Source organism: Phyllostomus discolor, chromosome 5 (genome assembly GCF_004126475.2).
Source record: "Phyllostomus discolor isolate MPI-MPIP mPhyDis1 chromosome 5, mPhyDis1.pri.v3, whole genome shotgun sequence".
Taxonomy (NCBI): Eukaryota; Metazoa; Chordata; class Mammalia; order Chiroptera; family Phyllostomidae; genus Phyllostomus; species Phyllostomus discolor.
The window spans coordinates 9,336,287-9,363,978 of NC_040907.2; the positions used below are offsets into that span (position 1 = coordinate 9,336,287).

Consider the following 27,692-nt stretch of genomic DNA (forward strand, 5'->3'; position numbering starts at 1 on the left):
TTTTTTGTTTTTAAGAAACAAGAAAACTGAACTGCCTTTGCACTAAATTAGTGACTCGGACTTGCGTATAGTGAAGACAGGCTGTGGCACTCGGGGTGTCTTGGAGCGCATGAGCGCACATCAGGACTTGAACGCAGGACTCGAACTTCTGCTGAAACCTTGGGGTCAAGGAACATTTCATTGGGTTGTTTTGTCCCTACACCCTCTCTTCCCCTTGCTCATTTGGCTGTCACCTTTCTTAATTCTCCTGCCACCACCACCTTTGATTCACCCAGGATGTACAGCTTACAATCGAAAAAAGAGCAAACCGAAGGATTTTCTTTCATGGTGGGATGTGCAGAACTTGGGATGTATGTATATATAAATATATAATATATATAAATATATATAATACTGACTTAAAAATCAAATTCCCCTGACATACATTTTTTTTTAATCTGTGCCAAAAATGTGTTTTCAGAGAAAATCTTATTTTCATACTCAGACTTTGTATTGTCACTCATTTGTATAAGTGCGCTTCGTTACAGCACGGGCCCTGCCCCCGCTCTCTGGAAGTGTCTCTCTCACACACACACACACACACACACACACACACACAGACTACAAAAAGACTGGCTTCCCACTTCCTATGTGACCTTGACCTCTCCCACAACTTCCTAACACTTTTTAATTTATGAAACTGTTTTTCTCAGCGCAGTTTTGTTTTGTGTGTCCATTGGATTACGAACTTTATTAAAAAATACAAAACATGTCAAGTGTGGATGTGGTTGTCACTTGGGTGGGAGGACCAAGTCAGTGTCCTTGGCTTGTGGGACTAGCTAGCTCTAGTCTCACTTTTGCTTTCTTCCAGTCTGGATAGAGGACCTATTCCCCTCCGCCCCTTAACCCTCCCAAGGATCACTGTATCTCATACAAAAGAGATCTTCGTCGCAGACTGAGTGTGGACCCTTTGTCAGTGCCGTGGTGGTGAAAATACCTGCAACACCTGAAGGTTCTGGTTGGTTCTTGGATAATGTGGAAGGCACTACAGGTAAAACCACCCCCCGTGCAAACTCAGACATCTTTGGTGTCGGCTCCTTGCCCTTCCTCCTCCGGGTGTCGTGCAGGCTGGCCCCGAGGTGGTGCTGACAGGAGAGGGCCAGGCTTCCCCTGCGGCCGGAAGTGCTACACGCTGAGGAATTGGGCAGGGATGGGAACGGCCACGGAGTTGGTGACCTCACAATATGCACGGGGCTCCTCTGAACACCTACACTTTTGATGTGAGAAGCTACCATCTCTAAGAGATGACAGCTGCTGGGAGCGAACTGTATGGGGAAGAGGCAGAGACCACATCTCAGTTCCCTGCTCCTCCTCGTACGAGTGGTGCTGTGTCCCCCATCTCCCCATCAAAGCTCCTGGCTGCTCCTTGTCCCTCCAGACCCTCACCTGGTGGCACAGGCTCCACTGATTCAGGGCAAGTATATGTTCCTAAAAGGTAGCACTGGCCTGGCCATGATCCTCGGGCCAGGGTTACTGTCAAGTATGCGTGGAGCCCTCCCGCTTCTCCGAAGCCAACAGAACTGGGCCCATGGCCTGTCGGGCCTGGATCTCTCTGCCTGCCTTGCTGCTCTGGCCGAATGGCCCATGAGCTGGGCTCTCTGGGTTGCCTGGATCCTGGTAAGTAGTGTGGCCCAGCCCCTGCTGGCCCAGCTCCTAACCCCCAGGCAGAATGGGAAGATGGCTTGCACCTGTGTTCCGTGGCAGAGGGTAGGTGAGATCCTCAAGGTAAACAGGTGAGAAGCCTCCGAAGAGGTGACTGCACGAGGGGGTGGGGCGCACGGAGCCACGCTCTGGCTTGGGAATGCTGCCTGCACCCTGGCTTGGGCAAAACAGCCCGCTTGCTTCTAGACAGGCCCCAGGGCTCCAGTCCCACTCCGCAGAAAAGACAGCCTGGCTTTCCCAAGAAGCAGCTCTCTGCCAGCTGGTCCCTGGGTGGAGCAGCCCTTGGTGGCATCAGCCACAGCTGCCAGCTCCCCACCCCACCCCTACAGGGAGCTGTAGGCAGCATTAGAAAATAATCAAATTTATTCTCTCTAGTGAACGGGGCCACCCATCCTTAAATAAACAGTCAGGAGGAGGGATGCCTGCTCACTCGGCAGGCGGTGGACATTCTGGGGCTGTGGGGGGCGTCTCCGCCAGAGCGGGCTGGCCATCGGCCCCATCCCGAGGGCGGAAGACCAGCTCCCCAGCCTGCAACACCTGTCCGGCCGGCCACGTGCTGCCCGGCCCATACTGCTGGTAGAAGTCCGCATCTGTCTGGAACATGACCAGCGCCTGTGCTGTGTGGATCCGCACGTGCTGGGCCAGGCTGTTGGCATCCAGGAACTTGTCCCCACAAGAGTCGCAGGCATAGAGGATATGGGTGTTGGGGTCTGTGGGAAGTGGGAGCCACAGTCAGGATGGGAAGGACCCCTGGGTCCACCGGCTTTCACACCCTGGGCAGCCCCTCTCACCTTCTTCCTGCACTTGCTTCACAGCTTTGCTGATCTCGGCTTTAAGAACCTCCGTCTCGTCGGCGGTCACGGCAGCCCCCACTGGTACCACTGCGGGCAGAACGAGCAGGGCCTAAGGCCAAAGACTCCTGCCCCTTCGCTGTCACCCCAGAGGCAAGCTGCCCGTAACCACCCTCTGCTGCCCACGGCCCGCACCTGTGAGCTGAGTGACGGCCGTTGCCGCCAGTGCCTCGGTGGCCAGCGTAACCATGTCGTCAACAGTGACTACGCTGACCTCGCCACCCTCCTCTGGCTCCAGGATTTTGATGCCTGCCTTGCCCTGGTGCACAGTCTTCACGTGGGAACGAAGGTTGTCCACCCGGTTGAAGCCACGACCGCACTTGTCACACAGGTAAGGCTTCTCTCCTGGGGGGGGAGGCAAGGTTCTCTCCTGCCATTGGGGGAGGGGGGAGGACCTCAGTGGCCTCCAGCTTCCCCAGAAGCGCTGTCTTTTCCAGCAGCAAGTGCCCTGGGGCAGCTACCAGAGCTGCACAGAAGCTTCCAGTGGCCCCTGCACCTTCTGGAACTCTTAAGAAAATGGGGTCCTCATTTGAATTGAACTATCTTCCAAACCACCTGTTGGAAGCGCCAGCACCCAAGGCTGCAATCTGGCGGTACCACCCTTCCCACCACCCCGAAGAGCAGGGCGTGAGGCAGCCCTGACAGGCAGCGTGGGCGCACACTCACCAGTGTGGATGATGATGTGCTTGGACAAGTCCCCCACGTTCACGAAGGCCTTGCTGCACACGCTGCACTTGTGGGGGCGGATGTTGTCATGGTGGCGAATGTGATTGGCCAGCTGGCTGGACTGGACGAACCTACAGGGCCGCAGGGAAAGGGGCTCGCTCTGAACTGCCCACGCCCAGGGCCAGGGGAGCAGGGCTGGGCCTCCTGCCCCTCACTCTACATTGGAGGGGACCCCCGGACCGACACCTGGGCTGGGACAGCAGTCAGCTCCGTTCCCAACTGAGCCTTAGTTTGTTTCCTGAACCCCTGCACCACGCGGAGTGTGGGGACCCCGCAGCACCCTGGGCCCGGGTGGGACGGGAGGGGCAGGACCTCTTGCCGCAGCGCTCGCAGACGTAGGGCTTCTCCCCAGTGTGCTGGCGCACGTGCGCAATGAGGGAGCTGGCCTGGGTGAAGGCTTTGCCGCACATCACGCACTGGCACGGCTTCTCGCCTGGGGACGGGGCGGGAGGTGTTAGCACCCACTCCTCCTCCTTCCTGTGCGCCCTCCCCAGCCTCCCGGCTCCGGCCGCTGGGCTCGCTCACGCACCCGTGTGGATGCGGACGTGCCGCTGCAGGGCGCCGGGGTCAGCAAACTGCCGCTGGCAGTGGATGCACACGTAGGGCTTCTCCCCGCTGTGGATCCGGAGGTGCCGCTTCAGGTTCCCTGTGGGAGCCAACAGAGGGCCTGGCGTGGGGCGCTCGGGTGGCCAAGAAGCGGGGGGCGTGGGGCGGCCAGGCAGCCTGGCCCTACCTGAGGTGGTGAACTGCTTCCCACACTCTCGGCACTTGAGGGGCCCATCCGCGATGTGGATCTTCAGGTGAGCCTTCAGGTTCCCCACCTGTGCCAGGCAGGGGTCAGAAGGGCCGTCGCACACAGCGTGGCCTCGGGCCCCCTCAGCAGCCCCTCTGCCGGGGAGCAGCTGACCCCGGGTCCTTCCAGGGCCTGTGGGTGACTCCACCCGTCCTGGGTCAAGGCCAGCGGGAGGTTGCAGGTCCCAGCAGTGACAAGGAAGCCACCCCCACCCCACTTCCTTCCGGTCCGAATCCCACCCTGACTTCACCTGCCTTCCCACTTTCCTAGGCAGAGCTCCATGCCAGGGGAGGGGAGGGTCACACCCTACTCAGCCACCCGCTTGTCCCACTAAGCCTCTGTCCTCGAGGGCCACAGCCCAGGACCCCCCCCCCCCCCCCGCCCCGGCCGTCAGGGTGCAGGGCGTGGACGCCGCCGGGTGCTGCCCCCACACCTGGTTGAACTTCTTGTCGCAGTGAGGGCACTTGTGCTCCTTGTCGGTGTCGTGAGTCTCCAGGTGGCGCATCTTGGAAGTGGGGTCGGAGAAGGAGCGGCCGCAGTAGTCGCACTGGTAGGGCTTCTCGCCGCTGTGCACCAGCTGGTGCCGCTTGAGGTTGCCGGACGTGGTGAAGAGCTTGCCGCAGTCCTCGCAGCGGTAGCGCGCCTCGCCCGAGTGCCGCTTCTTGTGCAGGTTCAGCAGGCTGATGAGCCGGTAGCTCTTGCCGCACTCCTCGCAGCCGTACGGCTTCAGCGGGCTGGTGGTCAGAAGGGAGAGGAGGGGTGGCTGGGGTCCTACCAGGGCTGGGCCAGCGGGGGCGAGGGGCCGGCCGGGGCACCGCACCTGTGTGTCTTCTCGTGGGCCTTGCAGGCCGCCGGGTCGGAGAAGGCCTTGCTGCACTCCCGGCACGAGAAGGGCTTCTCGCCCGTGTGGATGCGGATGTGCCGCTTGAAGTTCCCCGTGTGCGTGAACTCCTTCCCACAGTCCTGCAGGGCGCGAGAGGCTGGCGTGAGGGGCTGCTGGCGGGGAGGCTGGGGCTAGGCAGGCCACGCAGCGCCCCCTGTGGCCGCACCTCGCATTTGTGGATGACGGAACCGTAGGCCTTGGACTCGGTGCGGTCGCCGTAGGAGCCCAGGCGCAGGCCGCGGGTCTCTGCGCCCAGCTCCTGGCCCGAGTCGGTGCTGGCCGACTCCTCGCTCTCCTCGGGGACGTCCCCCTTGTCCAGCTGCGGCCCCTCTTCCTTGACCACAGCAGACACAGGGTCCTCCTCCTCTTGCTCTTCTCCTTTCCTGGCCGGCTCCACCTGCATTTCTGCGAAGAGGACAGCAGGCGCTGAGGCGCCGGGGAGGGCGGCGGGGCCTGGGCGGCAGTGCCTTGCTCCAGAGGGGCCTCCAAGGGGAGTGTGACCTCAAGAGTCAGGTGTCAGGAGGACAACCTGGCACCTGGTCAGGCCTGGGGCCGTCCCATCTGCACACACGCCCCTCTTCATGCGTGGGCACCCAGCAGAGCCTGGCAGCGTCTGGGCACCACCGATCAGTGGCCCCAGCACTGGCCAGGGCAGCAGCAGGGAAGTGGCTGTCAGCCAGCAAATACGGAGGGGAGCCGTGGGCTGCGCGGCTCCCCGTGGTGGCCAGCGCCGGGCAGAATGCCAGCGCCGCATCGCTTCCGTGCTAGCAGGAAGCACGGCCGGGGTGCACAACCCAGAGACGGATGTCCAGGTCCCAGGATGAGACAAGATGCCAGGCCAAAAGCCGAAGTGGGGTTGGCTACAGGCAGAAGGAGAGGGACCTGGAGGGATGCGTGAGAGGGGACGGGTGAGTGAGGGCCCGGCCGGGCGGCGGTACCTTGCTCCGAGCTCTCTGACAGGACCGCCTCGGCCTCAGCGGCAGCCATGCCACTGGTGGGGTCGGGCTTGGGCTCTACTGGCGGTGGCTCCCGGGGAGCGTCGGCCTTCTCCGTCTGCTCTGCACCTGGAGTGGAGGGGTGGGGACGCTGGAGGCTGGACCGAGACTCCGTCCAGGGGCCAGATGGCTCTCCTGGACCGGGCCCCTGCTAATGCCTGTGGCTCAGGGAGTGGGGTTGGGGGCCAGCACATCCAGACTCGGGCTGCCTGTGCCTCTGCTCTGTCTGGAGCAGATGCCCCAGAACAACAGTGGGTCCCTTCTGGGTAACCTGAACTCAAGGGGTACCACCTTACCAGCCAGCCCCAGGGGCCTCCCAAGGAAGCCCCTCCCTGCACTGGGGCCCAGGGAGGTGGTGGAACAGGTAGCCTCGGCCTCACAACTCACCACTGGCCGCGCTCTCGGCCTGACCACCTCGCTCCTCCTTGGGCTCCCTGCCTGGGCCTGCAGGTGGACTGCTTCCCGCAGCGTCCAGCTCGCTCAGCGCAGCGGCGGCGGCAGCCTTCTTGTCTTTGGCCCGCCGGTCCTCTCCTGGAGATGGAACAGGATAGACCTGCCGTTTCCCATCAAGTGCCCACCATTTGGAGGGGCGAGGCTGCCCGGAACTCACGGCTCTTCCAGACCCTCCCTGGGGGTACATCTAAGCGGTGGCTTCTTGGTTTGTTCATTCAAGAAATTGCTCACAGGACACAGTTTGTACCGGGCTGCCGGCAGGCCCGGAAATACTGCCGCCGTGGCTGCTGCTTCCGCGGGGCTCCGGACTGGCCAGGAAGACCAAGCCCTCCCGTGAAATACCAATGGTGATCAGAGATCAGTGCTTACAGGGAGGGGGCGGGGTTCTCTGAAAGGGTGCCACAGGGAACCAGGCCTCGGCAGGCTCTTCTGAGATGGTGAGGGGGGACCGAGGGAGGGCCCAGGGGAGGAAAGCGCAGGAGGAGCGGGCCATGGGCAAAGGCCTGGCCCGAGACCTACCACCCGGTTCTTGGCAGCAAGGCACAAGCAGAGGCTGGTGAAAAGAAGGGAAGGGGCAGGCAAGGGGCCCCCCACCAGAGGTGTCTCTCGGGCTTCTCTGTGGCCAGTCCTCACCAGCACCCCGCAGCACAGGCAAGGCCAGAGGAGGAAACTGAGACCCAGAGTGGTGACAGGCAGTCAGAGGCAGAGCCCCCACCAAAGGCCACCTGCTTGGGAAAACCTGTCAATATTCTTACCTTCCGTGGCCAAGGCCTCCGCATTGTCCCCGGGGCTGGCGGCCGGCTCAGTGAGTGACTTGAGGGCGTGGCAGGCCGTGATGATGTCCTGCATGTGCAGGAAGCTGGCCACGGCCAGCACGTCGTCCACGTTCTCAGAGCTCAGGCTCAGCTTGGCCGTGTACATGAACTCCAGCACCTGCCCCAGGCCTGCCAAGGACACAGACAGCCATCACGGACTCGCCTCATGGCCTGGCGCCGGCCGCCCGCCCCGCCGCTCCACTCGGCAGCAGGATCCAGGGACTGGTAAGAAGCAAGGTGGCGGGCCACCGCCTCCCCATCTCCCGTGCTGGCAGAGAGGTGGGCACCTGGGGGACTCGCAGCTCAGACAACAGCCTCCAAACAGAGGTACGCCCACAGACGCCCACCCTGCACAGGAGAGGTGTGAACCCTCGCCCTACGCGGAGGACGGAGAGGGTGACCGCCTGCCCTGCACGGAAGACGGAGGGTGTAAGTGTTTGCTCTACGTGGGCGACAGAGGGCGTGGGAAAGCCCACGCTGCCCGGGGAACAGAGGGTGAAACGGAGGGCAGAGGGTGTGAACGCCTGCCCTGGACACACTCTACCCAGCCGCTACCCTTCCCCGCCAGAGGACACTCCGCCCGGAGTGGGTCAGCTCTGGCTTTCGTGGAGGCTCTGCCACAAACTCTCGCTGACCTCCAGGCCAGTCACCTGACCTCTCTGGGTCTCAGTTTCTGCACCTATAAAATAGGGGAACGTGACCTTGCCCTGACCTTCCCACAGTACATCACGCCATTCTGGGTCCGGAGCCCAGATTTATGACCGGTTTCTTTCTCAATCCCAAGGCCTGCCTCCCTGGCCCCGTTTCCCAGTCCCCACCCCTGCCGTCCTCATCTTAATTGGCATTGGGATGGGGGGTTTGGGACTCAGAGCCCACCTGCTGGGCTCTGTCCCTCCCGTTGAGCTTGTCCTGTGTTCGCTTTGGCCTGGAGCTTACGGTGAGCCCTTCCTGCCAGCTCCCCCACCTCCCCTCCCGCTCCCAACCTACACAGGCCCCGAAGTGTGGCAGGAAGCCGGCCCCCACACGCTCGCAGGCCCCGCGTGGGAGGCAGGCGCCGCTCCCAGGAGGGCAGGGGCTGTGTCAGGAGGGCGTGACGGGGCACAGGGCCAGTCAGAGCTCCTGGCCCTCGACAGCCTTGGCCCTGGACCCAACGGGGTACCTGCCGCGTTACTGATGTCCAGATGCACCACGTCCTTCTGGTCCACGAAGAGCATCTTGAAGTACTCGCTGCAGGCCGCCAGCACTGCTTTGTGGGCCTTAAAATCGACGCCGTCCACCACAAAAGTGCAGTCACACAAAAGCCCCAGCTGCCGCTGCTGGTTCAGCTGCTCCAGGACGTGCTGGCTGTGCTGGGGAAAATCCATGGCTGCGGGGAGAGCCGAAGGCCTTCGTGTTAGCACGCGGGGGGGATGCCGTGCAGCCTCGACACTCAGCCCCAAAACTCCCAGGTGAGAGGTGTGAGGAGACGGGGGGAATCCGAACACGTGCATGAAGGGGCAAACAGCTCGACAGACTCTGCAAGCCAAGGTCGGCCCGCGGCTCCTGATTCCTGGGCGTGCTGGCTAGGAGAGCTCCGAAACCCAAAAAGCGTCGGTGGGCCAACAAGAAGCAGCCCCTTTGTGACTTGCCAGGTAATGGCGTTAAAAAGAATCACAAGACAAACACAAAACACGGATTACTGCCAGCATTTCAAAAAAAAAGATGACACGGGAACATTTTTTACAAGAAGAATCTACGACATAATCTTAGAATAAAGGACAGACCTTTCTATTGGGTATACCTGACTTTAGGAAAAAACCCTTCTGATTTTCTCTTTCTGTCACAGGAGGTGAAGTGCGCGCCTAGGAAGCCAGACGTCTCAGCGCCCGGTGTTTCGGGGATTGGCCCCTCTCCTGCCGCACCCACAGGGCTCTGGGCAAGCTCCCTCGGGGCCCACCTCTGTCCCATTCATTCATTCCTGGGCCCGGGGAACTACATCAAGGTGGGGGGAGTCTTCTGCCTCCAGAAACCTCCCCCGGCTCTCCCTGGAGAAAGGATGAACTCTGACCCTGACCCCAAGAGCTGAGGCCTGGCCGCAGTTTCTCTGGCAAAGGCCTCCCTTAGTGCCTGGAAACCCCACAGCTGTCTCCAGTAAAAGTGCTCAGAAAATGCCACGGCCCGCTGCCGAGTCGCCCTGCGCTGCGCGAGCCGTGACTAAGGTGTCCAAAATGGCTCTGCTCCCCTGCCCCCGCCCCTCAGCACCACACCGGTCAGTCTTCAGATCAGGTCCTCCTTTTGAGAGGGAACCAATGTCAAACTGAAAGTCAACACCCACTCCTGGGACCTCGTTACAGAGACAGCCCAGCAGAGCCAGGCTGTCACGTCCTGGCCCAGGGCCTGCGAAGGGGCGGCGCCCTTCCTTCCAGTGCCTCTGGACCCTCTTCTCTGAGGCCGGCCGCTCAGGGGCGCCCCGGGCTATTTCTGGGCGGGCGGGCGATGGCAACACTCTGGGGCTCCCAGCCCTCAGGCTGCAGCAGCCTTTCCCGGGCTCCGGCCGTTCCCCTGTTGCATCAGCCTCCTGGGGGTGAGTCACCGCGCGGCAGCCCTGGAGCTGCGGTGACCATGTATGGTTGTCTGGCTGTGATGAGCCACAGTGAGAGCCACACCCCAGGTCTCCACACATGGCTTACCCAGCGCAGATCAGCTTTGAAGGAGGCGAAGCCAGCCCACCCCATCTGTGATGTCTGGAAACTTTTCAGAAGTAGGGCCCTGCATTTGCCGGGCTGGGGGAAGTCACCCGACAGGTGGGCGGGCCTCCATCAAGTGAGGGGAAACCCGCAGTGGCAACAGGCCCCGTGTCACAGGGGGCCAGCCTCCGGGCTGTGGGCTCAGAGCTCTGCTGCTGGGGACCCGCGGACACCCTTTCCCTTGGGTCCCAGATGCTCCCACAAGCTCACAGAGGCCCAGCTTCTTGGGTCTCTCCGTGGTTTCATAACTGCCTGGGGCTCGAGCTCCTACGTGAGGGAGGGAAGAGCCAGAAGCCAGCCCTGGAGTCAGGAGGTAAGGAGGTTAAGTCAAGAAGAATCGGCCCCTGAGCCAAACCAGGCTGAGGCAGCATGGCGCCCCCACCCCGGAGCAAAGGCCGCCGCTGACACAGGACACCCCTCCCCAGGGCTCCAGTCCCTGCAGAAAGCAAGTTCCCATTTGTGTGCGACCCGAGGGCCTGCACGACAGAATCCTGGCTGCCCTGCTCCTGAGCAGGGAGAAGCTAAACGAGAGAGGTTTTTGGAGAACGTGGACAAGAGCCAACGCCCAGTCCATGGGTGACACACCCAGGCAGGCCTGGGATCTGAAGGGAGCGCACACCAGGCATGGCGTCAAGGGGACCAAGGCAGGTGGTGGGGAGAGGCCTGGGCCAAGTCATCCCCAGAGGCGTCTTCTCCCTGCTGCGGAAAGAGCCACGCGGGCAAGCAGGTGTGTGTGTGGGCAGCCCGAGTCCCAGTCACCAGTCACCCTCTCTGTCCTCGGCAGCCCCCAGTGAAATTCCTCCCACGTGCAGGAAGGGAGGGACGGACCAGCAGGCTCACCAGGGCCCAGAGCCCCATCAGCTCCGGAACGAGCCCTTGCGAGCCAGGTGGAAACCCTTCCCTCCCGCCAGAGGGCCTGGCTCCCTCACCTTCACCGGGAGCCAAACCAAAAGCTGAGCTGGGAGAAGTCTGGGCTCAGAGACAAGCAGGGAGCATTGGCTGAGCCCCCCAAGGCGCAGCGGTTTCTGGCCCCCGTTAGCTGGAGCCTGCTGAAATAGAACCTCGAGCCACAAAGCATCTGACTTGCTGGGAAGACGAACCTGAGAAAAGACACCTGTCCCCCGCCCCGTGGAAGGGACCCGCTGGCCCAAAGGTCAGCTGATTAACTGGCCTTGCAGGAGGCCCAAGGCTGCGTGGGACAAGCCTCCCTGCTGCCACACCCCCCAAAGCTGCCAGGGAGGGGCGGCAAAGCCCAGCTCTCCTGGGGCTGGACACCCTGTGCAGATGCGGGGTGCTCACTTTCAGAGGCCTCAGAGGGAGGCCGGTAAAGGTCCCTGGGAGAGGGCGGGTGGTGGCCCGGCACCTCGTGTCCCCTGCCCGCCCCCACACAGAGGACAGCAGCTGGTGCTGTGAGTAATGTTTGCCACCCGATGCTGACCACACCCTTCTCACGCAAGATGCCCGCCCACAATGGGCCATGCCCCCAAAGGTGGGCGTTGCAGGAGAAAACCGGAGGCCTCTGAACCCCTCGAGGCAGCATGCGGGGCTGCTGCGGCAGAGAAGCACTTCTGAGAGCGTCTGCTCTGACAGAAATCCAAGGAAGAAAAGGGGCGGGGGAAAAAAGACGGGTAGAGGATGCAGGGAAGGAGGAGGAAGCCAAGGGGAAGGAGAGGGCCAAAAAAAGGCAGGAAAAAAATTAAAAAATGAAAAGAAGGCCGAGCCTATAAATAGCCCAGCAGCACTAACATACGCTCAGAGGTGTGATCCTGTGATCGGGCCCCCAGGGCGGGTGAGCACAGCGGAGGAGGAGGAGGGACTCACCAAGGTCTAAATGGTGTCACCCACAGAACTGCTGTCAGCGCCACTGGATTCTGCCACCGCACGTGTGCACGGCCGGTGGAGCTCGGGGCCCCCCAGGCAGCCTGCCGGCAGCCGAAATGCTCACGCGGCCCCTCTCCCAGGGCGATGCGCGGGACCGGCGAGGGGCCAGCAGACGCGGCCCTTTCCTCAGAGCTAGGACCCAGCGGTGCCTCGCCTCCAAAGCGACGCGGAACACTCTAGAACGATCACGGCAAAGGAGACTCCACCTGTCTCCTGTCTGAAGTCTGCAGGAACAGGAGCGCACAGGGCTCCGGCCAAGCTTAGAGGGAGGGGTCCAGGAAAACCGTGCGCCCGCCGCCTGGGCTGCAGCGTGGGACCTGTGACACCACGGGCAGGGCGCTGTCCGTCCTGCGTGCACGCGACGAGGGGTCACTGTCGGAGGACACCTGAAACACCCTAATCAGCTCAACAGCCAGCTTCTCATGACCGAAGTGCCGTTCCCGCCAGCCCTCCGCTCAGGCGAAAAAGTGTGGGGTCCCTCCCTCCTTGCTTCGTCTTGCTTGAAGGACGACAAATGTGGACCTCACTTAAGCTACTTCCGTGAGAGGCCCGAAAAGCTTCGAACTACAGAAAACACAGAGCAAGACCACACAGCCCACTGCACCCCGAGTCCTCACGTCAGATGCAGGAAATTAAAGCCCAAACCGGCGCACAAGCGAGGCGTGACCTTCCTACAGTGGACTCCGGACTGCAGCCAGGCACCGTCCCCCGACACTGCCGGCTGCTCGGTGGTTCTCGATTAATGGGGCACACCTCAGTGTCAGAGCTGGAGCGCTCTCTGGGGGGACCAACAGCCTGGCCGGACACACAGCCCGGGCCTGCCCCACCAAGAATTCACTCGGGGATGAAAGTGACGGACCCGGGGCCCCTGCAGCAGGATTCACACAGGCCTGGCTAAGCAGTTCGGACCGGAGGGCACGGGCCCCAGTCCCTGCCGCCAGCCGCCAGCAAGGCCTCCGTCCCCGTCAGTGTGCACGGCACAGGCTCTGGTCTTCCAACGGAATCCGAGTGGCCCTGTGACGACGCAGACCAACAGGACGCAGTGCCCACGCCAGTTGCAGGCCTGGCCCGTCAGAGGTCTGGAAGACTCCGCTTCGCTCCCCTGGAATCTGGTTGCCCTGTGGTGGGAATGTCCGGGCCCCCCTGCTGGAGGGGGGGACACATGGAAGGGCCCCCAAGGAGACACCAGCATGCAGAGGCTCGTGGAGAAGAGCTGAGGTGCTCCCGCGGACAGCACCCGGGCTCTGGAACGAGACGCGTTTACAGACCTTGCAGCCCAGCCACCAGGTGCACGCTGTCACGCGAGTGCCTGCAGCACCTCTCGGAGCAAAGAACCTGCCCAGTGAACCCACAAGATTGGGGGAAAGTAATAAAGAAAGTCCTGATGGTTTAAGCCACTGAGTTTTGAGGTGGTCTGCTTATAGCAAGAGAGCACTGACAGATGGGAAACTAGACAGGAATGATTGATAAAAAAATGCGGGATAACGGTTCTCTCTGGATGGGGGAAGGGCAGCTAGAGTCAGAATACCAGGAATGTTCTGTTTCTTTACTTGCATATACAGGTACTTTAATGACTTAAACTAAATGTGTACATTTCACATACTTCTGTAGGGGGACATTTTTGAAAATCTAAGTTTTTAATAAGAAAGAAGTGACTACAGGTGCCACATTCAATCCATGCAAAGACAGGCCGTTCCCAACCACGCTCACGGCCGCCGTCACCAGGGCTGCGGGAGGCACAGGCCTCCGATTCCCATGGGAATGAGCCACAAGGGCTGGGGCAGTGGGGTTTGGGGCGGGGCGGGGGGGGGTGTCCCCCTCATTCATCCTTCTGTTCCCGAATGTCCATAGGCACACAGCTGACAAAAGAAAGGGTTGTCCTTGGGTCATAAAACCCAGTCTGCTCGAGTCAAGGCAACCCCAGAGGCTCCCCAGAAACAACGAAATGGCATTTATGGAGTCCCTTCAACGTGCCAAGTGACACAGTGCCAGGCATGGCACAGCCCAACCACCTAGACACCGAGAACACGGCTGCTCTGGGCACCAGCTTCCACGCTGCTGCTCCCAAGACGCAGGGGCTCGGGAGGCCACTCAGGACCGCAGAGGCAGCAGAGCCCCTGACAACGGGTCGGGGGGAGACGGGGGCGGGGCCTGAATCCGAATCCTGCCCCCTGCCACTCTAGCTGGTAGGCCCCGGCAAGCTTCTCTCGGGGACCATTTGAGATCTTGCTCCCTGGGATAGGTCATTCGTTTGGCTCAAATAAATTTTTATAAAAATTTAAAAAATAAAATGAAAAAAGCTTCTCCTCCGGCAGAATGGGGCCAATGGGACTGCCTCCCACGTCTGCATCAGGCTTTCATCAGGCAACGTGGGCGGAGGGCCCGCGCCCTGCCTGGCACATAGAGAGCACTCGACAAACCTGTTTCCAGGAAGCAAAGGTACAAGTTGTAGCGGGTTTCTTATCTTTCTTTAGGCCAAAGACCGTATCAGTTTCTTTCTTTCTTTTTTTAAAGACTTTATTTATTTTTCAGAGAGGGGGAAGGACAGGAGAAAGAGGGAGAGAAACATCAATGTGCAAGAGAGACGTCGACTAGTTGCCTTTCACACGTCCCCAACTGGGGACCTGGCCCACAACCCAGGCATGTGCCCTGACTGGGAATTGAACCAGCGACCTTTCAGTTCGCAGGCCGGCACTCAGTCCACTGAGCCACACCAGCCAGTTTCTACACACCCTTTTATGCTGGGCACCTCGGGTGCGCTCAATAACTATTTGGTGACTTGACCTTGTTAAGAAGTTGTAATCATAACCCATTATTCCTTCTAAATGCAACCTGGAAACATCCCAGAGCCCAATTAACATTCTGAGAGGGAGAGAGCGGAGGGAGGGGCGCCAGGCAAGAGCCACTCCGAGCGATGCTCCCGGTCAGAGCAGCACTTTACATCGATCGGCTGTGCTGTCAGCCCCCCAGGGTGCTCCCGGGTGAGGGCTGGCACGCCCGCCCGGGGCTCTAAGTGGGTCCGCAGAGCCCCGCTCCGTCTCGGAGTCAAACGGGCACTTGTCCGACATGAAATATTTATCACCCGGGTTACTAGCAAGCACTCGACTGCAGGCGGTTCCCAAACTGCCACGCAGACGGGGGCACGAGGCGGGGGACGACTGGTCTACCGCAAGGAGCCGCCGATCTGCACACACAGTGTCCCGCCCCACAGAGTCCCACCCCACAGAGCGCACCCCGCCCCGCCGTGGGCCTGGACATGACACAGCCCTCTCACGTCCGGGGGCCCTGTGCAACCTGGAGCAGGTGGAGGGGACACCGTTGGGCTTCCGGTCGCTCAGAGTTCCTGACGTGCTAGAAATGCAGGTGGCTCCCCTGCACAGCTTAGGAGTCCGGAAGACGGTGTGGGTGCGTGACAAAGAACGGTGTGCGTGCACGGGGGACAGGACGGAGGGGGACAGCGCGCCTCAGTGTTGCAAGATGACAAGTGGGTGGAGAAAGAGAGCGGGGAGCAGTGCAGCTGCAGGGGCAGGCACGCCGCCGCACCAGGGCCGCCGCCGCACCAGGGTGTAGCGTGCGTCCATCCTCAGCGGCCGGGAGCCTTGCCAGGGCCGCAGGCGAGAGAGGGCCGCGGTTACGCTCACACTGCGGAAGGCCACTCTGGCTGCATGTGAGTGGGGAGCGGAGTGGAAGGGGGAGCTCAGAAGCGGGAAAAACAGTAAGTCCCACAGTGCCAGACCCTCAGATGTGAAAAATGGGACAACATCACCCCCAGCTGGCCTTGGGGGGGTTTTGCTGGTGCCCAGAACCCCACATGCGCAGTCTTTCTGAGCGGCCTGCACAAGTGGCCCTCCTATTAAATATTACAACACCCTCTGAACGCTTCAAGCACCTCTTCTTGGAGGGGCTCAAGGTCCCCCAGCACTTAGTTCCTGAAACTAAGGGAAGCCGGACTACGCTGTTTGTCCCAAACCATAAACCCAGGCTGGCAACTCCTACCTCTTACTCACATTTAAAAGAAAACACCCATGTCTCTGGAGGGATGGACAGACACTGGTAAGGGGACCCCTCTGGAGGAAGGGAAAGGAGAGAGGACCCCCCACTTTTCACTGTATACCCTTTCTGTATTTTTTGTTTCATCATTTGTACATTTATCTATTAAAAATTAAAACTGCCCTGGCTGGTGTGGCTCAGTGGATTGAGCACCGACCAGTCTGTGAACCACAGGGTCACCAGTTCGATTCCCAGTCAGGGCACACGCCTGGGAAGCAGGCCAAGTCCCCAATAGGGGGCATGCAAGAGGCAACCACACATTGATGTTTCTCTCCCTCTCTTTCTCCCTCCCTTCCCCTCTGTCTGAAAATAAAAAATAAATTAAAAAACCTTTAATAAAAATTAAAATTAAGAGATAAAAAGAAGGAGGAAAGAAGAGAAAAAGAAGACACCCACAAAGTCACAGCTCCTCTGTCTATATAGCATAAAACCTCTAAGACGTTTTCTACAAGACTTGGTGACTAAAACCTTCTCAACAGGAAAGAGAGACTCATAAGGGAAATGGAAAATTATGGTAATTTCCATGAAGAATGTGTCACTCGGGAAAACTTTATGAGCAAAAATTCCTTAAGGGGACAACACTGAAAATCCCCTAGGCGAGCAGCTGGTGGCGTTCCTCAGACAGGGAGGAACCCTCCGGCGCTGCGACAAAGCTGAAGGCTCCCCGGGGGGAGAGTGTCGCACACGGCTCTGCGGGACTTCAGGGGGTTTCTGGCTCCCGGGGCCCACTTAAATCTCCTGCCTTGGAATGGAGCCAAACTGGTTAAGTGCCTCGGGCAAGAGTACTTGCATCCTGGCACCTCGGGTTCCTTTCTGTAAAATGGGGGTGCTAATAAAAGTTTCCACATCAAAAAGCTGCTATTGGCCACCACTATTATTACCTATTTACCCGTGCCAGCACTATGAATAAGTTGGCAAAGAAAGGGGGGGAACCTAACGCTCTAATCCTTGCCCATTCTTCTAAAAATGGACGTAAGCCTCCCTGGCTGGCGTGGCTCAGTGGATTGCACGCCAGCCTGCGAACCGAAAGGTTGCCACTTCAATTCCTGGTCAGGACACAGGGCTGGGTTGTAGGCCAGGCCCCCAGTTGGGGGCATGCGAGAGGCAGACGATGGATGTTTCTCTCCCTCTCTCACTTCCCTTCTCTCTAAAAATAAATATATAAAATCTTAAAAAAATAAAAATGATGCCCTGGCTGACGTAGCTCAGTGGGTTGAGCTCGGGCTGTGAACCAAAGCATCGCAGGTTCGATTCCCAGTCAGGGCACATGCCTGGGTTGCAGGCCACGGCCCCCAGCAACCACACATTGATGTCTCTCTCTCTTTCTTTCTCCCTCCCTTCCCTCTCTAAAAATAAATAAATAAATAAAATCTGTAAAAAAAGAAAGAAAAGGAAGAAATATACAGATCACTATACATTAAAAAAATAAATAAATACAAATAAAAATGGACATAAGCCAAAGCCGTGGGTTCAATTTCCAGGCAGGGCACATATGGGAAGCAACCCTAAGTGGAACAACAAACTGATGTCTGTCTGTCTGTCTCTAAATCCATCATTTTTTTAAATAAAATAAAAAATAGATGTAAAAATCTCATCAATCATCCAGGCACCCATCAAAGATGAAGTTTCAACCTGAAAAAGGCCCAGAAGAACCCGTACAAACTCCAGCGCTGACTCCCTTCGGCAGTAACCAGGGTACAAGGCAGGGGTGCTCCACACGTGGGGGCAAAAGCCACCCTCTTTCTTCCAGGAACACAATTTTGAAGGAGCCCCTTTGACAACTGCCAAAGCAGACTTAGTTGTCGTGCGATGCTAGTTAATACCCACAATCCAAGTCGGCTGAATGCCAGTCCTTTGGGGGTGGGTACAGTCTGATCCTTTGGGGGTGGGCACAGTCTGATCCTTTGGGGGTGGGTACAGCTGGACTTCAGTGTAGCACGTGCCACTCATGTGACCGTGTCTGGGTGTGTTTGTTCATGGGGATGAGTGACTACTGAGGGCCCGTCTAGTGTTCAGATTTAATAAATGTTGCGTAAAGGATTTCACTAATAAGACTGCCAGGTTATGCTTATGCTTTTAAAATGCATGCTTTTGAAGTAGAACAGATGCCACGTGAGTGACAATAAAAATGAGATATTTACCTAGCATTTAGCAGATTTTTTCTTTGAAAACTTTCCCAATATTGACTATATTAAGATTTGCAAGTATGAACATGAACATCAACTGTGAACTCTACGTGAATACGTATTACCCACATAAGCCGACATCAAGTTGTGTATTTACTATTCCAAAGGGAATTAAACTGAAGTTAGTATTTTGTGAAACTTGACTGGGAAAAACAAAATGAGTAAGAGGACGTTTTAGAGGACTATTTTGGGGGACCTCAAACACCTCCGTTAGGCACTGATAAAGAGTGATTAAGACGCAATATCTCGATTTCCATCCACCTTTTATCTTTACTTTAAAAATATTTCATTTATTTATTTTCAGAGAGGGGAAGGGAGGGAGAAAGAGAGAGAAACATCAGTGTGTGGTTACCTCCCATGCACCCCCAACTGGGACCTGACCTGCAACCCAGGCATGTGTCCTGACTGGGATTCGAACTGGCGACCCTTTGGTTCTCAGGCCGGCGCTCAATCCACTGAGCCACACCAGTCAGGGCCCCCTTGACTTTTTTAAACTGTTGGGCTCTTCAAGCCCAGGCCTAAGGGCTGCTCCAGAAGACAGTTTTCGGAGAGCAACCCTGGGATTAGGCACACCTTGAGCTTCTCTCGTCTGTGAAGAACAGTGCTACCGACCTCCTGCCCCTCAGATCCCCCCCACCAGCAGCAAGGATGAATCCCAAAGCTGCTGACAGCCTTCTCACGGGGAGTACTTGCAACCCTGGCGGCTTTTCAGCCGGCCACGTGCATGCTGAGCTTAACTCAGTGAGAAACGTAGAAACCACCCCCAGTGCTGCCTGGTTCTCGGTCCTGAGGCAGGCGGCCTGCCTTAGGCAGAGGCGGGGACACAGACAGACAGACAGAGACCAAGGCAACCCCTGCCACGCCATGGCTGCTCTGTAAGATATGCAGGCCGACCCCGAGGGGTGGATTAGGAGGGCCGTGGTGGGGAAGGGAAGATACACAAACTTAATTCTCAAGAGCATGAAAGATTGGTCAGAAATCTCAATTTCTGTTTCATTCCTATAACCCTTACCTTCTCGATGTCCCAAATGCAAATACAAACTGGGGGGAAATATTCACCACCCAAATGGTAAATAAGGGTTAATAGTCCTGATACAAAGAAGGCTCTTAAAATTAGCCCTGGCTGGTGTAACTCAGTGGATTGAGTGTGGGCTGCAAACAAAAGGGTCACCGGTTCGATTCCCAGTCAGGGAATATGCCTGGGTTGTGGGCCAGGTCCCCACTAGGGGGCGCACAAGAGGCAACCACACATTGATGTTTCTCTCTCTTTCTCTCTTCCCCTCTCTCTAAAAATAAATAAAATCTTTAAAAAATAGTTAATCAACAAAATGTATCTGCACCAAAGCTTGTAGACAAATGTTCATAGCAGCATTATTCATAATGGTCAAAATGTACAAACAACCTAAATATTCACGAACTGACGAATGGGTAAATAGAATGTGCTGTATCTCCACAAATGGAATATTATTCGATAATAAAAAAGTGTGGTGACATGCTACATCATAAATGAACCTTGAAAACAATACGCCAAGTGGAAAAAAGTCAGTCCCCAAAGACAAGCGGCATGGTCCCGTTGATCTGCGAGGCCTGGAACAGGCAAATCCATACAGATGGAAGACGGGGGCTGTCTGTGGCAGGCGGGGACCGCAGTGACTGAGCAATGGCTAACGGATGGCGGGTTTCTTTCGGGGTGATGAAACCGTTCCGAAATTAGATACGGGGAGGGTTGCACAACGCTGCAAATACACTAAAAGCCACTGGATTGAATGCTTTGAAAGGGCAAACTGTATGGTAAGTCAAAATCTTACCAAAACTATTATAAAAAATTAATCACCAGAAAGTCTCCCCACAAAAAAGAAGTCAAGGAAACGAAAAGGCAATTTACAAAAGAAGAACTACAAGAGGTGGGTGTGCTCGAGACAGACACAGGCAGAGAAATACAGATAAGCCCAGGACCCCACTCCCAGGCCCAGACCGGCGGAAACGGAAGAGACTGCCCGTTTCCCCAGGGCCGGGGCCTGCTCCCAGAGGGCGGGAGCAGGAAAGGGTGCACCTCTGCACGGCAGCCTACCACCGGTACTGGTACCAGTACCGGAGCAGGTGTGGGTGCACTCCCTGGCTGGGTGAAAACCAGCGTTCGGATGTGAGATGTTGCCATGGCCCACTATGATGGGGCCTTTCCCCCAGCTGCCAGGAGACCCGGAGCCCTGGACCGGGTCCATGGCCAGAGAAAACCCAGCCTTGCTAACAAGCCTAAGTACACTGGGCGCTCGGGAGGTTCCTGGCAAGAGAAATCGTGGGCTCGCTGTTTCCAAAGGGCAGTGGCCCGCGGCACGAACACCAGCAGCAGAAGGTGTGAAGGAAACACCGTATTCTGCTGTGTATAATACACCCTTGTGTATAATGCGCTCCCACGGTTTTGGCCCAAACTTTCAGGGAAAAAAGATCTTTCCTTTTAATTTTTTAGTTCAGTTATTTATTTATTTATATTTAGATATTTGGGTTGTTTTGCATTATAATGGAATTTTATGGTTTATTTTTAAACATACTATGGTACAAGAAATTTTATGTAGCAAATAATTACAAAACACAAAAACAGACACAAGGTATTTCAGGTACCTACCCATGTATGATGCACACCCTTATTTTTCCCTCCAAAATTTGGGCAACAAAGCACGCATTACACACAGCCAAATACAGTAACTGGAATAGCTCCTGTGGCAACCTACCTGTAGAGTCTGCCAACACTATTGTTGGGAGGGGGTGAAGCAAACAAAATTATTAGTTGAAATGTAAATTAGGGAAATCACTTTCGAAACAATTTAGTATTATTTGGTCAAAATGAAAATGCACACACCCTGTAATTCAGTCCCACACCTGGGGGCGCACCCTGGACGGGCTGTACACGTGTCCCCCACAAATACTCACAGCAGCACCCTCTGTTTCCGCAAAATGTTAGAAACAAACCAAATGTCCATACGCAACAGAGAGAATCAATAAATTCATCCACGACAATGAAACGCAGCCCTGGCTGGTGTGGCTCAGTGCACTGAGTGCCAGCCTGTGAACCGGAAGGTCGCCAGGTTCGATTCCCGGTCAGGACACAGGCCTGGGTTGTGGGCCGGGTCCCCAGTTAGGGGAATGCGACAGGCAGATGATTGATGTTTCTCCCCCTCTCTTTCTCCCTCCCTTCCTCTCTCTAAAAATAAATGAACAAAATCTTTTAAAACGAGAAAAAACTGAAATACGACTATATGCATCACTGATTAATCTCAAGGGCAAGCGTCAGGCAAAAATTTGAAGTCACTGAAAACAACACGATCACACCAAGTTCAAAGCCCTGCCAAGTTAAACAATACATTGTTTAGCAATACAAACATGTGGTACAACTATAAAGAAAGGCGAGAGAATTACAAAAGCACAATTCAGTGATTACCTGGGGGGGGCGGGGGGCGATCAGGGAGGGGCGCTCTTCCCGGCAGTGGTAACATTCCTTTTCGTAAAATGACTGGCGGGTCCATGCCTGTTACTTGTAATCTTATTCTTTATACTGTGTATTTTGTATCAACTCAATGTTTCACAATTTTTGTTTTTTTACAAATTTCAACAATGTTCTTTCTGACTTTAAACAATGTTCTGAAGCGTGAACTTGGGCAGCAAACTGCACTCCGGGTGACCCCGGAAAGTCCCGGACAGGGGCCCAGTCAGCCCCGAGACTACCGGAACGAGAGGTGCTCACCCACCTGGCGCCCGGGCTGCGGGCGACACGGCTTCCCACCGGGCATGCGGCCGTCCATTCAGGACAGGAAGCGGACTGCTCGGGCGAACCGTTCCAGCATAGGAAGTGCTGAGGGGGGGGTGGGGAGGACAGGTCCTGCTGCCAGACCTTTCAAACGTCTGAAAGCCCCGAGGTTGAACATGGCTTTGATGTCACAGTGAACCCACCGGGCCTGTTTTCTGACCGGGTCCCCGCTGTGCCGGGGCTGCCCCCTCTGAACCCCTGCTCTGCAGACAGGAGCGCACGACTCTCAGCTCCAGCGGGGCCCCGTGCTTCCTCCGTTTGAAGCTCAAGGCTCCTCTCCCTCCGATTTCCTACGAAGCAGGCTTGAATCCCAGAGCCCGAGCCCTGGGGGTCTGTATGTCTCGGTGGTTTGAGGTCGACCTTGACTGGCCCCTGGGCTGTCAAGCTACTGACACCGGGGAAGTCCTTCGAGAGTGGCGGGCACCTACGCTGACACTCATCACGTATCTGTGGCCAAGGCTGCAGCCACTCGGTGCCGGAAGGCTGACCCTTCGGCCTGCATTGTTCAACCACTTTAAAGTCGTGGCCAGCAGAAGTACTAGATCATGGTCACGGGACAATATGCTCAGTGCACATAATGCAGTTGGAGTTTTTCCGCTTCCTCTGAGGCTGCGGCTCCCTTCCTGTTCTGGGGTCCACCCCCAGCAACGTGCCACCCTGCCAGACCCCACGTCTGAGAGCCTCTGTGCCACCCACTTGGGCACCGTCCTTTGGGGAACTCCATCAGAGGATGGGCCACCTGGTCACGTGTCCCCGTTATCAACTACCTTTCCTTCTTCCTCAACCCCCCACACTTCCTTTCCTGACCCTCTTCAGGGTCCCCTCCTCCTCGCAAACATATAATAACACTCGAGTTACCAACCCCGGAGTCCGGGACTCGGCTAAGCACGCCACGTACACGACCTCACCAATAACTCCACCCGTACGGCGATGCGTGAGGTCACGCATACCCCCCTTTTACAATGGAAGAAACTGAGGCTTAAAGAGTTCTGGTGCTCTGCCCACAGGCACGCATCTAGGAAGCACAAGGAAAAGTAAAAGCCCAGGTATGCCTTCATTCTCGCTTCTAACCAGCACCCTAGAGTGACGTTCCTAGCGGGAGGTGACTCTGCCCCCGATGTCTGCATCTGTCTGGGGACATGTTCGGTTGTGACGGCTGGAGTTAGGTGGGTACTACTGGCACCCATGGGTGCTACTGGCCAGGGATGCTACTAAACATCTCCAAGTGCACAGGACAGCCCCCACCCCCGCAAACGTGCCCAGTCCCAAGTGTCAACTGTGTCAAGGTTGAGAAACCCCGCTGTACTGGAAAAAGACAGAAAGACAGAGAAACAACCTTCTGACCTCGACTCTCCTAGTGTAGGTCACAGTTCTCCACGCCCACACCCCACGTCACAGCCGGACACCAAGCAAACCGCCAGGCCCTCCTCTCTCCCCCGGCAGTGGCATGCCCGCCTCACATCACACTGGGGTTCTCCTCTCGGGCCCCAGCTGCCGGGTCCTCTTCAGTCGATCGAGGACGACCTCCCAGGCATCCATCGCTCACTGCGAACCAGCCATGTGCCAGGAAGTGAGCTATGCAGTGGGAATGCCGGGAGAAAGCAGACCCCGTCCCCGCATGCAAGACACTGGGGGTCTACAGGGAGACAGACAAGGAAACCTGTGGTTATAACATGAGGGTTCTAAAAAGTCACAGAGGAGGGGCCCCCAAACTCTGCGGTGCTGGGGGATGGGGAGGGCTCAGCGAAGGCTTCCTAGAAGCCTTTGCGTTTGGAAGGGAGCCCTCCCCTTCCACAGGACCCCTCACCAGACTTTTCAGAGTATGGTCTCTGAGAACCCACAAACGGACAACTTGAATTAGAAAGCTTGGTGGAACCCCCGAGGGGGTCGGGGAGGGCACAGAGCAGTCCTCCTACGATGTAGACAATCCCTGCCTCCAGGTGGGAGTGGCAGCCTGGCTGCCCCCCTCCCCGGGTTCAGGCCTTCTTGGACTGCAACCCTCATACGCACCTCTGGCTTTGAACCACCCAGCACCCTGCAGCAGGAGGTGACTAACATTTGCACGTCAGACCTTGCGAATTACATGCTTGATCTCACATAATTCTCAAAACAGTTCTGTGAGGGAGAGACTGTTGTCCCCATTTCACAGATGAGAACGCTGAGGCACGGCAACGAAGGGACGGGATCTTAGGACACAGCACCACTAAGTGGTGAGGCAGGGATCCACACTCGACGCTGGAGTCCTCGTCGCCTCTGAGGGGACCTGCACAGTTATCTGCCCAAGACGGGGCGTTCGTTCCAAATCTTCACCACCCCAGGAGAGCATTCCGTCCGTCGCCCTTCGGTGCACCACACAATTCTGAACAGACGTCTGTGGTGTTTCTCACGCTGTCCTGTGATTATCCCCGTGGCCGAGCTTCTTACTCGGGCCCACACCCCCGGCAGAGCCTGCCACGCCGAGCACAGAAAACCCTGAATGTGCAAACAGCCTGGACTCCCTGGGCAAAGCCACGTAAACCTGCCCCAGCCAGACCGGCCTGCCTCGGAGAGACGGAGGCCTGGGGAGCACGTCCAGCCCTCTTTCTCCAACGCAGTGGACTCGTCCTCAGGCCGGGCCCAAGCCCCAAAGTTAGCGATCCAGTCACACAGGGGACCCAGCAGGTTCTCCCAGCCAGCTTTCCCTCCGGTGCTGGAGTAGTCATGAGTCATCCTGGTCTGTGCACCAGATGCTAACGTTTGGGGACATGCTGTACAAAACTATGTAACTTTAAACATTAGAACCGTAAAAGGAACGAGCATGTGCTCCCCACGCTCCCCACTCCGTCTTTCCCTTTCTGCCAAGTGGAATGCACACACGATGGCAGGAGCTGAGGCAGCCAGCTTAGACCATGAGATGGAAGCTGAAGTTTGAGCAAGGAGAGCCACGTGATCGGCGGTCGGTACCCTGCTCCTGGGTCACTTCGCAAGACAGACCCAACTGCTCTGCCAGCTCTGGACTGCTCACTTCCAGAACAATATTCCTGACTTCCAGGCAAGGACTAAGTTTCTATTTTGTTTCGGCCACTATGTTCTGGGATTGTTAAGATTGTAATACTTAATAAAACAAGGTGTGAACATTGCCCAGCGATTGACTCAGCAGGGTCTTCGCTGGTAAAACCACAGTAAAATCAGTAATTCCCCCTACACTAGGATTCTGTCATTTGTATAACTTTAAAGAAAAATCTATCCTGAAAGGATGACTTGGCTCACGCTGAGCCTTGAGAAGCACAAACTGACCTGCTGGTTAGTTTCATCCTTGAGTATTACAGACATACCTCAGATTTCCAAGTAGCCCAGGCTACTCTTGCCTGACAGTTTGGGTAAACTCCAGCTTGGCTCTCCTCCTCCCACTCATTACCTGAATCAAAGACACCCAAGTGGAAAATGCGATGAGAACTCAGAAAGTACCTGCTTCCTTAAGAGCTGCCTTTTCATTCATCCATCAAACACAGGCAAATGCAGAGCATCAAGCACAGAGCCTGGCACACTGTAAGTGCTCAATAAACGTTCAACTGCATCATTTTTAGTCTGCTATGGCCCCTCTCATTTCTCACCTGAACTGTCCTAGCAGATTCCCCATCGGCCTCCAGGGTCACCCCCTTTACTACATTTTTCACCCAGCCAGAGCGATCTTTCTAATCTTAAATGACTTCCCGTTAACCTAAACTCTAAATTCCAGGACTAGATTTAAAAGCCCCCCAAGGGGCCAGACCGCAGCCTGCTGCTCCCTTAATCTTAACTCTCATCTCTGACAGGAAGAACCTAAAGTGCTCTAGGGCAGAGTGAGCAAGCCCAGAGGCGGAAGCCCAGCTGTCTGGCTGCACGGCTGACTTTTCACCACTGAGTCAGAGTTGGATCAGTCGACCCATCATCCCCAGAACCCTCCGGGCGCTGAATCACCATCTGCGGAATGAATGAATGGGGGAGTGGATGGGATTGTACCCAGGGGCAGTGGCGGCCTCCTACTCTGCCACAACCTACCAGGCCCTGGCAGGCCTGTGCCCTCTGCCCCTTCCAGCGCATGTGAGCTGCCCCGGCACCCTGCCCCCTCGCGGCGCGGCCACAGAACGCCCACCCGCTGAGGCGCGCGGGGTCAAGGGGCGGTGACAGCCCGGCGGCGGGGGCGGAGATGCTACCAGCTGGGGTGTCACCCAGCCCGTGAGGCGACTCGCGCTCTCTGGCCGCTCCCTTGCCAGGACTGCCAGTTCTCCCAACCACTTTCCAACCACTTCCCTCCCGCTCCCCGAGCGGCGCAGCCCGCCCAGCTGCCCCTCACCCTCCTGCCCCGCGGGGTCCCCTTAGTCTGGGTTCCCTTCTCATTCCATTTCCCTCCCCTCCCCCACACAACCGTCCCGGCATATCGCCGCGCCCCATCCTCCGCCGCCTCCGCCCGGATCCCAGGACTCCCCCGGCCCCGGGCGCTTGCTGACCCTCACCTGCCATGTCCCGGACCCCACCGCTGAAAGAGGTGCATCACGGCCGCGAGGAGGCCGGGGACGGCACTTCAGAGCAGACAAAGGGCGCCGCCATGTCAGAGTCGGGCGGAACCGACCTCGCCGGTTTCCCGGCTGCAACTTCCGCCGCATGCGCAGCGCCCGCGCTAGGCGAGGACCGCGGACAGGCGCATGCGCCCAGCTACCCAGAAGTTACACATTAACTTCTGCAATTAGAAATTCAAAAAAAAAATTTTTTTTTTTTATTTCTAGAGAGAGGGAAAGGGAAGGAGAAAGAGAGGGAGAGAAACACGAGGGAGAGAAACTCGTGTGAGAGAATCGGGTTACCAGCCACACACTCCCGGGACCTGACCCGCTTTGCAGGCAGCTGCCCTGACGGGGAATCAAACCTGCGACCTCACAGTTCGCAGGCCGGCGCTCACCAGCCAGGGCAGAACTGTTTTCATTGTAGTCTTTCCTCGGTTTTCTATTCCCGCTGCGACAGTAACAGCTTTTACGGGTTCAGCGCTCACTGTGTGCCAGGCACTGTTACTAGATCTTCTCACCAACCTTAAAATAGTGTTTGTCTCCCCCTTTGGGAGAAGGAAAAACACGGTCTCAGAAAGGGTAAATGGAGTGCCCCTGTCACGCATTTCACAAGTGGTGGAGCAAAGGTGTGGATTTAGCTGTGGTTCCAAAACTGCGGATGCCGGATCACGTTTTTCTGTCCTGTGAGCCAACCATTCCCCCTGTCCCCGCTTAGGGCGTTTCCAGGATTAGCCTGGGTGTGACCGGTGGTGCCTAGAACGAAAATGTCTGCAGACTAGAACAGTCCCGCGGTGGCCTCTTTCCACCTTCCAGCACCTTCTGGCCACTGACCTCTGCTGTCTCACAGTTCGTGTGCTTTCTCCGGGCTTCGCTTCTGATCCTGTGCCTTTTCCGTGGCCCTTAATTTTTCACAACGTTCTTGCTACTACTGGTGTCTGTGTGAGGACAGCAGCCCCTCCTCCCACCAACAGAGGCTGACCCTGCTTTCCCAGCAGAGCATGTAAATGACATCATCTTCGAAAGTTATATTATAAGGAGGTGCCGATTCCCCTCAGAGACCACTTACCACCCCTCATCTGTCTCCAGATCTGGAAGGAGAGTCTGATTCCAAAATGCCCCAGGAACCAAGCACACAGTCTGCATAGAGGTGACTTACACCTGTGACACAGATAGATCTGTATCAATTTTCTATTGCTGTGGCAACACATTGCCATAACCTAGAGTGTTAAAGCAACACTAACTTATTATTAGTGGGTCAGAAGTCCGACACGGGAGGGTCTCGCTGGGCCAAAATCAAGAGCTGTAGACTG

General features: G+C 56.9%; 1 protein-coding gene across 3 annotated transcripts; it reads right to left on the reverse strand.

The window, feature by feature from the left end:
- On the reverse strand, window positions 1-26,514 carry ZBTB17 (zinc finger and BTB domain containing 17). Of its 3 annotated transcripts, XM_028512407.2 has the most exons (16): window positions 26,338-26,472; window positions 25,177-25,259; window positions 8,377-8,583; window positions 7,158-7,346; window positions 6,337-6,480; window positions 5,893-6,018; window positions 5,121-5,359; window positions 4,892-5,034; window positions 4,505-4,805; window positions 4,012-4,099; window positions 3,808-3,924; window positions 3,591-3,711; window positions 3,219-3,349; window positions 2,688-2,897; window positions 2,493-2,582; window positions 1-2,411 (listed from the first exon to the last, which is right to left on the reverse strand). In XM_028512407.2, exons 3-16 carry the CDS (start codon window positions 8,579-8,581, stop codon window positions 2,128-2,130), a joined length of 2,388 nt encoding a protein of 795 aa, XP_028368208.1. In that variant the 5' UTR covers window positions 8,582-8,583; window positions 25,177-25,259; window positions 26,338-26,472; the 3' UTR covers window positions 1-2,127. The 3 variants fall into 3 exon arrangements, with proteins under 3 accessions (XP_028368208.1, XP_028368207.1, XP_035881248.1); XM_028512406.2 differs by lacking the exon at window positions 25,177-25,259 and having other exon boundaries at window positions 26,338-26,514; XM_036025355.1 differs by lacking the exons at window positions 8,377-8,583; window positions 25,177-25,259; window positions 26,338-26,472 and having other exon boundaries at window positions 6,337-6,502; window positions 7,158-7,323.
- Between the last annotated feature and the right edge of the window lie 1,178 nt (window positions 26,515-27,692).

Excerpts from the sequence above, each read along its gene's own strand:
- ZBTB17 (XM_028512406.2), bottom strand. Across the intron at positions 6,481-7,157 it reads GGAGGCCTTGGCCACGGAAG|GAGAGGACCGGCGGGCCAAA; the intron begins GTAAGAATATTG and ends TTCCATCTCCAG. Across the intron at positions 2,898-3,218 it reads GCACATCATCATCCACACTG|GAGAGAAGCCTTACCTGTGT; the intron begins GTGAGTGTGCGC and ends CTCCCCCCCCAG.